At 43.8% G+C, this 12,201-nt stretch overlaps 1 protein-coding gene across 1 annotated transcript in view; it reads right to left on the reverse strand.

Annotated features, from left to right (window-relative positions):
* Window positions 1–1,747: 1,747 nt before the first annotated feature.
* The window catches only part of LOC131474194 (protocadherin-15-like), a 260,291-nt gene continuing 249,837 nt past the window's right edge, over window positions 1,748–12,201 (reverse strand). The window contains exons 34-39 of the mRNA XM_058651947.1: window positions 8,183–8,204; window positions 7,168–7,206; window positions 6,954–7,027; window positions 4,819–4,933; window positions 2,713–4,663; window positions 1,748–1,834 (exon numbers count right to left, since the gene is read on the reverse strand). Of these exons, the coding sequence (XP_058507930.1) occupies window positions 2,750–4,663; window positions 4,819–4,933; window positions 6,954–7,027; window positions 7,168–7,206; window positions 8,183–8,204 (2,164 nt within the window). The 3' untranslated portion in view covers window positions 1,748–1,834; window positions 2,713–2,749. The remainder of the gene's footprint in view (window positions 1,835–2,712; window positions 4,664–4,818; window positions 4,934–6,953; window positions 7,028–7,167; window positions 7,207–8,182; window positions 8,205–12,201) is intronic.

Here is a 12,201-nt window from a genome sequence, read left to right on the forward strand (position 1 = left end):
CAGGAGACTTCCCGCTGCTCTTCAGAGACACCGTGGCGACGCATGTCCCCCGTGTTTGGTGACCTGTCACTGCTGCTCTTTTTTAAAGAGAAAGCCCAAGTGCTCGGAGAAGCCCTCACTCTGACAGACGGACAGGGCTCTCCACGCAAACTGCATCTTTTATGAGCTTACTGTTGGGTTCGGCCGCCACAGTTTTACCTCCACATTCTACTTTCATCTCCATTATGAAGTTCAAGGACTCTCCACTCTTTGTAAACGCAGACATTTTTCACATTCTCTTCTTCTCCTCTTTTTGTTGTGAACACAACGAACACGCTTCGAGATGCAATTAGCGTTAGCGGCGCTTGCTAAAGGACCTTGGTGTTGAGGTTAGAGGGAAGTCACAGGGAACCGTTGAAGTCTGCAATTATGCTTCACAATAAAATTTAAATTACTTCACAGCTTTATTGTCGAGTGCGATACAGTTGTATCCCGACGTGTCAGACAATAAAAACCCTCATTAACGGTGTGATTCCCCACTGTTGTTGAAATACTGTGACGACAGTCATGTGGGTATTATGTTTTGATTTAATATGTTAGATTCTCCATCTCTGTTAGATACAAAATAGACAAAAATAATTTCATATATATATATATTCCTCCAGAAATTTTTTTCCAAAAACATTGTCAGGTGATCACAACGGAAAATATTCAGTGACAATCTTATATGCAATTAAAATGCCTCTTTTTTTTCTTTAGCAAAATATGTTTTGTTTTTTTAATAGACTATACAATGACAAGTTCTGAATCACCGTGATTTTCGCTGTAAATACTTTAAACGACGTAGTGAAATGAGGGACAATCAGATGCTTCAAGATTAAATAATAATAAAAAAAGGAAGAAGACATTTGAGAAAAGGCAGCAAAAAAACACAGACACTCAAAAAAAAAATGTCATTTCTCTTTGAGGCACTCCTTTCCTTGCAGCTCCGACTCTCCCTCTGCTAAAGCCCTGTCGGTGATTTATGCTCGGTAACAAATAACATCTCTAACATATTGTAGTTAAATAAAATCTGACAGTATGTGTAATCACCAGTCGTGGACAGCGATTGGAGCTTATACAGTTGAGGCACACAATGTTTTTCTCTTCTTCTGTTTCTTTTATGGTCAAAAACAACATGATAAAGGTGAGAATATAACAAAAAAAAAAAAAAAAGGGACATACAGTAAATTTTCTGCATGGTCAGTCAGAGTTTGGTCATTGGTATGTGCAGATTGTTCCAGGGTCCCATCCATAACTCCTCCTCGTCCGACAGTGTGTGGTCACTGTGGCTCTCCAGCGTCTCCCTGCTGTTCTTGAAGTTATCAACCGAAGTCTCTTGCTCCCCCGCGACACACGAGCCAACGCTGTTCCTGTCGATCATCGCCTTGGCGATGCTGGATTTGGACCCAAAGCTTTTCAGCTCTTTGACAGCGGACGTCAGCGAGCCGCAGGAGGAGCGCGTGTTGAGGTTGACGTCCACGTCGGCGGGAGCAGATGTACCTGTTCCGTTGTCAGTGTTGTTCCCCGAGCCCTCGATGCTAATAACCGGGGGAGGCTCTTCATGTGTCACGCCTAACTTGTCTAGTTTTTTGAACTGCTTACCGAGGCGACACGGAGAGCCCACCTTCAGGTTGTTTGGGTGCGGAAGCCGCCTGGTCCGGACGATGGTGCCGTTTTGTGCGAGGTAGACGTTCCCGTTGATATTTGTGTTCGGGGGTCGGTTCCAGTGTGTCTCTGTGCTGCTCTCCTCTCCTGTAGAGGTGGTCTCGTTCTCTCGATCTACCACTAGCTTAATCCGCTTCTTTCTACCGGCCTGAGGAGGAAAGAACGGATTCTAGTGAATACATTTTTGGTTTTCCAGAAAGCACAAACAGTGAGGTCGCACACCAGGTGCAGTGAGATCACAGCTTCCATCGGAAAACTCGCGGCAACGTTTGCTTCTTAGATTTTACTACAACTTTACAGGAGGTTGATTAAATGCGATTTTTTAATCAAATAACAATAGTTTGGAGCATGAAATGAAAAGGCTGCTGTGAAGTTAGCTTAAATATAGCCGACCACTGCTGGAGTCAGTGTTTGAAACTGACTTCACAGACAAGTACTCTTTGAGTTTGGGTGCCATTTCATTTCATGTCATTTTGATTTTTAAGTCATGTCCACACACTTTTAAGTAAAAGTGGGTTTTAAATGAGTAGATTTAACCGTTGCAGCTGTGGCTGTGGGGCGCCAGGGTTTGCCGTTGTAAAATGTCCAATCAGAGGCAAATAATTGTCAAAAATTATTAATCAGTCGACCCCTAGTACTTGACTAATTGATGCTTGGCTAAAAAAATGATTCTGGGTAACCTTAGTTTTCTATAGGAAGCGGTGTTCATGCACATATTGCTGAAAATGGGTTATTTCAGAATCAGAGGGAAAAGATTCAGAAAAAAACAGATCACACTGTAACATCACGGCAGACTGGAAGAGCAGAGTGTGAATCAAAAAGTAAAGGTGCGAGGACACACTCAGGAAACATCAAAGACGAGAGCGAGGCAACGATGTAAGACAGAGCAAAACCCGCACACGCTGCAGAAGGAAACCATCAATGCTTTTCCTCGCTAAAGGGGGGAAAAAAGGACGTGTGAAACACTCAGCCGAGGAAACATTTCTTCACTCTCATGCAAAGGTAATTGATTCTTTTCTCTCTTACTTCACTGTGTACAATCTCTCTCTCTCTCTCTCTCTCTCTAGAAGGCAGTCAAATTTCCTTCAGACTCTGAATCAGCATCTGATGTCCCAGTTTTTCCAGATCCTGAAGATCTGTCAGAGGAGATGGCGTCCTCGTCTACCTCAGTGATCGGGGACAGTCCTCCGTATGTCTCGTCAGAGGTGATGCTCCTGACTTCGGTGCCATATGGGGGGCCGGCATAGGGGGCAGAAGGCCCTGGGTCTCCAGATGCCACACTGGACCTCCTGGATGATGCGTCATCGCTGGCTTCACTGGACGACTCTTTGCTCTCTTCAGCTGCCTCAGATTCTTCCTCCTCCTCCTCCTCCTCCTCCTCTACTTCACTCTCCTCTGTGATCGTGCCTTCGGATCCGCGGCTCAGGATGGACTTTCTGGAACGCCGGCTTCCACTGGTCGACTTGGAGCCAGCTGAACTCCCCTGACTACCCAGGGAACTCTGATCCGTCATCTGACTGCCGGAGGACGAGCCTCCACCAGACTCAGACCCGGATGTTTTCCTCTGACTGGACCCACGAGATGAGAGGCCTTCACTTGCAGACTCTGCCTCACTGGCAGTCCCTGACCCTGACCCTGACCCTGACACTGACCCTGACTCGGCCTCTGCCTCGCTGGCTGTCCCCGTCCCTGACTCTGCCTCGCTGAGCTCTTCGCTGGACTTCTCCGATGACCTGGTTCTCTGTGAAGACCTAATGCTTGAACCTGATCCTGACGCGGCGCCGCTACCGCTGCCACTCTCACTTGGACTTTCAGTTTTTCTGCTACCACTACCGCTGCCGCTACCACTACCGCTGCTGCTGCCACTACCACTGCTGCTGCCGCTGCCACTGCCACTGTCCTTGCTGGCCTCAGTAGCTGATGATCTCATGGAAGAGCGGGCAGATGACCCACTTTCCCCAGTAGTCCCTGAAGCCTGTTCCGCTTCAGACTCTTCATCAGAGTCTCGCTCTGTTCCTGTACCTCTGTCTGAACTCGTTTCCTTCTCTGTAGCTGTGCCTGTCCCTGATTCTGATTCTCTTTCAGACTCAGACTCTTTCTCCGAGTCAGACTCTTTCTCTGTTTCAGACTTTTTCTCTGTAGCCGACGACTTTTCTGACTCTGACTCTTTCTCTGAGTCAGATTCCCTGTCGGACCCAGATTCCTTCTCGGTTTCGTCTCCTTCCGATTTGGACTTGCTCTCCTCATCCGAATCCCCCAGTTCTTCATCAGGCTCTTCCTCCGAGTCCACAGTGCTTTCGTTGGCATCATCCCGGTCAAGATCCACTTTCAGATATTCTCTGTCAACACTGCTCTTCTCTGAGGATTCCTCGTCGGAGCCTTTCTCCTTGCCGCTCCCACTCGCCTCTGCTTCTGGCTCACTTTCTGTCACACTAATAGACACTTTAGATTTCCTTTCATCCTCACTGGCCGCCTGCGAGGCCTCCTCGTCTCTCTCGCTGCCGGTAACCGAGCTGCGACTCACGCTGCCCTGGGACTTCCTCCTCAGCTGCAACTTGTTGCCCAATTTGATTTTCTTCATAACTTTTCCGAGGCGGCTGCGGGACTCAGACTTGCCGTCGATGGGTCCCGTAAGTGCCGGTCCGTCAGTCAGACTCTCCTGGCTGTCGATGCGGCGTGCTGACATCAGTTTGGCATAATCTTTGTCCTTCTTCCCAGCACCAAACATCTTGAACATTTTGGCCTTCTTCCATGGAGATGGGCCAGCATCAGATGGTTTGTCTGTTCTCTTGCTGGCTGCCAGGAGCTTGCTGAGTTTCATGACAGACTTCAGTTTCTTGGCAGCCTTGGAAGGCTCAGCCGTCTCTGCTGGCTCAGCTGGTTCAATCTCATCCCCTGGCGGCCCGTCTCTAAATGCAACCCTCTTGGCAGTTCCTCGACCCCGCGCGCCGCCGCGGCCCCTGCCTCTGCCTCGGCCCTTAATAAGACAAGTCATGTTAAATTTGGAAAACCTTTTGGTGATGATAAAAGCCACAATGTTAAAATCACTCATACTTTTTCATCGATACACTGAAAAAATACACAATCCAGTTAGTCCATTATTGACATTGTCACAATGAGGAAAGGTGATACCTCAGGGCCATGTGGACTGTAGTAATACCCATCGTCCTCCACGATCACCTCTCCATATTCATCATACATGGGAGTAATCAGCCTCCTCCGACTGCCAAACTGAGGAATGTCATACCTGAGAAAAAGTCAAATAAATAAATCATATTTATGATTCAGTTTTTGGAATTACAGTGGGATACCTTCACCTATTTCCAAAATAAAAATAAATTGAAAGCATGATTGAAGTTATGAGATTAAATGTTACGAAAAAAGTTAATAACCTAAAACTCTAAAACATCGAGGCAACAATTATCTTTTAAAGTTCCAGTGTGTGCAATTTTGGAGGATTTAGTGGCAGACGTTGAAAACACTTATCTTTGTAAAAGTGTATAATTGTTTAAAAAAAAAAGAAGCTTGGTTTTATGTATATCTTTAGCATTAGCCTTTTATATGTTATTTAGGCATGGGTCTTGCTTTACGGCCTCTGTGTTTCCAGTCCAGAGCCGCCCAAAGTGACTGCAGACCGGCTCCGCCCACATGAACCCTGACACATGAATCCACCTTCACAGATACACAAATCACCCACTGATTGTCTAAAGAGTTAAATTGAGCCTTTAACACAGAGTGTATCGCTGACGTTGGCATGAGCGCACTTTGCATTACCGTAGTTACGCGCCGGTTTGTGCTATCGGAAAAATCCCAAATGTTTCTGAAAGCTGAGAAGGTGCACATCGAAGACAACGTGCGGTAATTACGGTAATTTCACTCGTGCTGTTTCAGGAAGCCGGAGAATCTGCACCTTTGTCGCCAGAGAGGAGAGAGTGGGAAGAAGACCTGTACATAATGTAGTTTCCATTTTTTTGCACAAAAAACATTATTGTAATTACGTTTCATACTGACTAATTTCAAATTTAACATGCACAGTTTGTTGATTTACTAATGAGGAGTATTAGGGTAAAAAAATTAAATAAAACAGCATGAATACAGAATGGGAATTTAAGTCAGAATTCTGACCTATTTTCTCAGAATTCATGCTGTTTCATTTATTTTTTTTCTTTCTTTCAATTTTTGGCCCTAATGCTCTTCCATAATTTACAATTGCAGTGTTTTTCTAAATAAGTGTTTTTGTTTTTCCTCATTTTAAATCATTAACATATTTTAACATGCAGTAGATTGTAAATAACTGCCAGATATTGAAAGTTCTTCTGGAAAAATGGACAAAAGCACTTAGTTACAGAACATGTTTTGGTCCTTTTACGGTTAAATTAAGCAAAAAAAGTCCAGACGGACATTTTGAGGGTTAGATGTTAAAGGGTTAAAGCTGTAGAGCCAGTGACTGCTCCTGTACAGTGACAGTCAATATGCTCCGAACTGGCATAGAGCAGTTTCAACCAGTAATCACACGGCCTGTCATATCCATTCACACCTTTTATGTTTGAAAATTCTTTTCCCTTTTTAACCCCAAAAGCCTCCATCTGTTCTACCTGGCAGATCCCATTCATCACTTCTCTTTTTTCTCAATAAGAGCAAATCGTCGCTGCACTTTCTGAAAATCACTTGCCAAGTTCCAAAGGAATTAATTGAGGAGGAAAAAAAGAGATTTTATATAAATATAGGTACGTACACTAACATGTCACCTGCTGCAGAGCGGGAGCTTTTAATGAATAACAAGCTGTTACAGCTTTGAGTTCCATGTTTTTTCCTGTTTAGACCATATGGGCAAACATCGTCTTATCCGTTAAACCACAGGAAAACCACTTTTTGGCTCTCAGGTACCAGAGTGAAGGCAAGTATAGTTGATGTGGTTTAAATGGAAGGAGAAGAGAAGGGCGAACATTTGGTTGGTGCGTGTGAAGCTGAAGGGGCAGCAGAAGTAACTCTTTTATCCTTTTATTCTGAACTTCCTCCACACGCCCGCAACTCCCAACAGCCCTGAGCAGGAGATGCTGAGCCACAGATGTCAATGCACAACTAAAAATACATCGAAAAGCCTGCTTTTCATTTGATTTTAAACATCAGTTAACATTCTCCTGACGAGTTCATGCTCTCAATCACTTGGTTCAGGTCATCTACAAGAGAACACAATGCTGATTTTGTTCATTTTTGTTTTCTTGGCTGCAGTGTGGATAACAGGCTGAATTCCATGCATTGCTCACCCTTGGTCATAATTATAGTAGTCCTGTGCGTAGTAGTCCTGGCCCGGGTCGATACCTGACTCCATGGAGAGTTCCTGCATTTCAGAGAGGGAAAAAAAAAAAAGTTTAAAGTTTTTGTTCAGAGTAGGACAGGAAAAGAAGAGCAGCAGCATGCAGGGGAGGTGCACGGTGGCTACATTGGTCGGTGAATAAGGAAAAGCAGGAGTGTCTCTACCTCAGGTCTCAGAAGAGACGGCCTCAGCAGTTGCTGTTGCTGCCCAAGTTTAGTAGAAGAGGAAGATGAAGGAGGGAGGTATGGAGAGGAGGAAAAGATCAGGAGACACACAAACACAGGGGAGAGTTTAAAGACTTCCCTTATGTCAACATCTATGTTACGTCGTGTTTCCATCGAGTGAAACGGTTCGGTTTGGTACAGTATGGAACGTAATCAAGACTTAACACGACTGGCTCCACCCACAACAGAAAAATGTCAGCACACGCCCCGCCCACCAAGTAAAGGTACCGTTCTCAGTCAAAATGCAAGCCTGAACCAGGGCTTTACTGTTCCAAACCATACCGTACTGTACCAAACTGAACCGTACCATGATGGAAACACAGCAGTGATTCCCAAACAATGGGTCAGGACCCAGAGATGGGTCACGGAAGTTCTTTTTTTGGGTCCCCAACATTTTAGTTCAGATTTATTTGTTATACATTGACCAATTCAACATGATAGCAGGTGTTACTGACATGGCTGTACAGTATATATGGAATAGGGTGAAGGTTGTTTGCCATCTTTACAAAGTGGGTCCCCATATAGAATGTTTTGGAATCACTTAAATTATTGATTAATATCGATGGAAAGAAAGGAAATAGTTAATCCAGCCAATGGAGGAGTAAGAAATTGTAATTTTGACAAAGTTTAATTGTCACATTTGTCAAAATGAGAGTGATTTAGTTTGGTTGCGGGCTATATTTTATTTTTTATTTCGATTTTTCTTATCTGCCATTCGACAGGAACACTTGAGAATACAACAGCAGACTTCTCGACACAAACCCAAACCGTAATGTCAGTGTCCTCAGTCCTATCAGCAGGATCTCATATTAATCTCATTCAGCACTCCCCCCCCCCCACACACACACACCATCCACTCGGTTATAGATAAGAATAATTGGACAAAAGCAGCCTCAAGCTGCATTGAGAGGGACAAAATGTCATAAGAGCACATCACGGTGGGGGAAGCGCTTACCTGCCTGCCGTAGCCTCGCCGCCTGCGCCGCAGAGAAGAGAGAACAAGACAAATAATGAATGTGGAGTGACAGCAGCATTTCATGAGCTCTTAGATAAATGAAATGTTAATTCTGACGAGAGAGCGTCTACATTTTTGCTGACCGGTGAGGAAAATTGCATTTTTACTTACTGTGCATTTCCATTACAGAAATACTTCAATATTAAAGAGGCTGCACTGCTGTCACACTGTGTGTGTGTGTGCGGGTTTTTCTTTTTTTGTTGTTGTTGTTTTTCTCTTGTTATCACATCCAAACAGGAAGACGACACAATAAATGCAAATATCCACGGGGTTGAGATGATGGAAGGTTCTGAAATGAGTAAGTGTTTATACAAATACATCTGTGGGGAATCTCCGAGCAGATATGAAGAGGATATTGTGATTCATGGAGGCGTCTCTTAATAACATTGGCTTTGGTTATCACGTCGTAGTGAGCCATTCTCTCAACACAACACAAGTAAATCTCTGGAAATCTCACTGATCAGACGTGACATTCCTCCAGTGTAACAATCACGTCCGTAACTATGACGACAGCAACGTAAAAGGAAATGGCCTCTTAATCTGCACCAAACTCATAAATATCATCATTTTCAAAAAAGTCAGTCTTTTAATATGACAATCCATAACCCACGACAGTTTATATTCTGACAATTTGATGAAAAGATGATGTGAGATAACGTTAAAGGAATAGTTCAGGTTTAATGAAGTCGCCAGAGATTCATTTGCGCACTTTGAGGCTTTTTCTAAATCTCCTGCACCAAAGCCCATGAAGAAAATCTACATTTTTAGCTCATGGGAACAAAAAGGCACTGCTGCTGCTCTACTGATGCCTCATTAAGTAAGTTTGTGTCACTTAGGTTAATCCAAATTAAAGATTTCAAAATATGAAATGAAACCCATTTAAAACATAGAAGTGGATCAACAAGTGCCCTAAAAATGCAGTAAAAATTTGTGATTTTCTCTATGGACTTTGGTGCAGGAGAGTGAGCAGGTTTACAAACGCCTGTTTCATGAAGATGGTGAACATGCTCTTAATATATCAAATGCTTACACAGGATGACTTTTTATGCCATGAGCATTTTTTTTACAAGGCTAAAATCTATATAATCCAGCTGGTTCCTGGTGCTGATGCTGTGGCACACAGGGAAAAGCGATTAAAAAAAGTAAAATCCACGATCCATGGATACAAATACAGTACCCTCCATCAAATCTGATACAACTCTGATAAGTACACAGGTGAAAACGGCGCCCTCTTAGTGAGAAATAAAACACAATTCCTGCTCCAGACGAAACGAGCGGTGCACGTGCAACGCACTCAGACAAAGTCAATGAGATACGGCGAGTGATAGGAGCAGGCGGGCGCACACCTCCGGGTTCACAAGCGTACAACTGTAACCTGTCTGAGGCCATAAATAATGACAACTCGCACAACTCAGATATATATACGGCCGAGCGACTGGTGTGAGCTTCCTCTGGAGAGCTGTAATCTGTTATTATGTGCAGTGACCAGGGGACACAGCAGAGGCATATGGCCACACCTCCCAGGCAGAGGGGCTGATGGGAGCGGAGCTCTGATGGATACCTTTCTTTGCTTCGGCCGCCGGCTGCTGCTGCTTCATGCAACATCAAGACAAATGGCCCAGTGGACGGGAGCCGCGGGACGTTTGCACAAGAGGGGACTTTTGGAGACAGGGGACGGGTGATATGATCCATGATCAGGTACACGAGGTAATGTTGTAGAAAAAGAGGTGAGAGGTGAGCCGTTGGATTACAAGATCCAAGATGTGAGGAGCTGAAGAAGGGAGAGTCTTCTATATATAACAGTATGGTGCATATTGACTCTGTAAATAACGCGCTTTCTAGGTTTCTCGCTGCAGGACGTGATGTAAGAGGCGGAGATCGTATTATTCTGCTCCCACAAAAACAAAAAACAACATTTTATAACAACACAGAGGCAACACCTCATGGACGGACGAGGGAGAAGGTATAGTTCATCATCTCATCCATCTTCTACCGCTTTATCCTGCACATTAGGGACGCGGGGGGGGGGGGGGGGGGACATAGAGGGTTGGCGGGGTGGTACATATAGAGACAAACACCCATTCACTCTCACACTCAAGGTCAATGTGCCATTTACTAATCCCCATTTCTGCATGTTTTTGGACTGTGGGAGGAAGACAAGAGTGCTAACCACTACACCAGGGGAGTCCAAACTACAGGCCGTGGGCCAATCACAGCCCTCGGTGAGATGTTGTGCGGCCTGCAGCTTCGGTTTTATAATGTGTTATTTATGGATTTATCACGTCACCACCCCATTAGCTCCCGGGTTCGAAACCCACCTGTGACAGACAGCTTTATGCAGAAAGGCAATTCTTCCTTTTCATTTTGTTTTCACTCCTGCGCGTCTTAGATTTGGTTACATTTCCATTTAAATATGATAATTGTGACAATGAAATGTAAAATGTTACTGTTTTAAAAAAAAAAAAAAAAAACATTGGCCCCCGGAAATCTTCACATTATCAAATAAGGCCCTTGTTAACACCAGCCATGTGGCCCTATAGTTCCTCATCTTTGGGGGAAAAAACAATGTCTTTTTCTTGTCATTAAGATTTAGACAAGGACACTGAAATCATCCTCATGTCTGGAAAGTAAACAAAACCCCAAACTACCATCCAACAAGGACAAGTACTGGAATCTATAACCTCCTGTAAACAAGCAATTTCCCCAGTGAGGGATGATAAATACATTCAATTTAATCTAATTCAGTTTATAATGTTACCATTTGGATTTTTGTAAAGATTAAATCATTTAAATGAGGGTATAATGTAATTATTGTTAAAATGTTGCTCTACATCATTTTGAATGTGGTGTTAGAGCAGATGGGAGTTTTTTATTGAACATCCATCCATCCGTCATACATTATCTACATTCTTTCTTTTTTCCTTCTTTTTCTTGTCCTGGATTTATTAATTATTATAATTCCTTTGTTTGCAGTAATGTTATCATCACCCAAACATATTATTCAGAGCTGTTAAATGAGCAGAATGTTCATCAAAAGAAGTATAATAAAAAATATAAATCATAAAAAACTGTTTGATGCATGATCATTGATGACAGCTTATTTCTGTGCAACATATGGTCAGTGCTTTGTGTTTTTATTTAGTTCTGATTCCACATTGTAAAATTTTAATTTATTTCCCTTCCCATGTGTTTTATTTTGCACCAGAACATCTTCACGGCAGAAAAAAAAAGAGAAAAAGAGTTCAATAAATTGAATTTGAAAAATGAAATAAACAAGAGACCGTCCATTAAAGCCTCACTACACTTTGCGTGGAAGAGAAAGACACAGCACGTCAGCTGCTTGCCTCTTTACAAAAGAGATGATCTCATGTCGTGAACACGGAATACAGAATCAGCGGGTCTTCGATCTGCCCATCAGGGGAATGAGCGATGAATCAAACATTACATTGTTCTGGAAGAGAGGGATCCTCGCAACCGTTTGCCTGAAGGTACAGAGGCTAAAACACATGAAGGGTACGTGGGAGACAGACGGAGGAGAGGAGGGAACGGAGAAACCCGAGCGCACACATACGCAAAAGAGGGAGAGAAGGGGAACAGATGCCACATTGCAATGTGTGCAAAAAAAAAAAGAAAGTTGATAGAATCTCCAGAGATCTACGAGGAAAGATTAACAAGGAGAGGCCAGGGATCGGAAAGAATTAGGGGGGTAGGAAGGAGACGTGAGCAAGAGAAAGACAGATGAATGGATGAGGCAGAAGGTCGGAGGGAAGGAGAAGGGGAAGGAGAAGGTAACAGCAGCTGACAGTTCCACAGGCAGCGTCTCTGGCTAACGATTGATTGGCTCTCTAATTAGCCTTTTCCAGTGTGCAGTCGAACATCGCAGCAACTACTTTATCGTGCTGTGAGGATCTTTGTCGACATGTAGGAAAGACACGTCCCCCGGAGCTCGGCTCAATGCG

Source organism: Solea solea, chromosome 15, assembly GCF_958295425.1.
Source record: "Solea solea chromosome 15, fSolSol10.1, whole genome shotgun sequence".
In the NCBI taxonomy this organism is placed as follows: Eukaryota; Metazoa; Chordata; class Actinopteri; order Pleuronectiformes; family Soleidae; genus Solea; species Solea solea.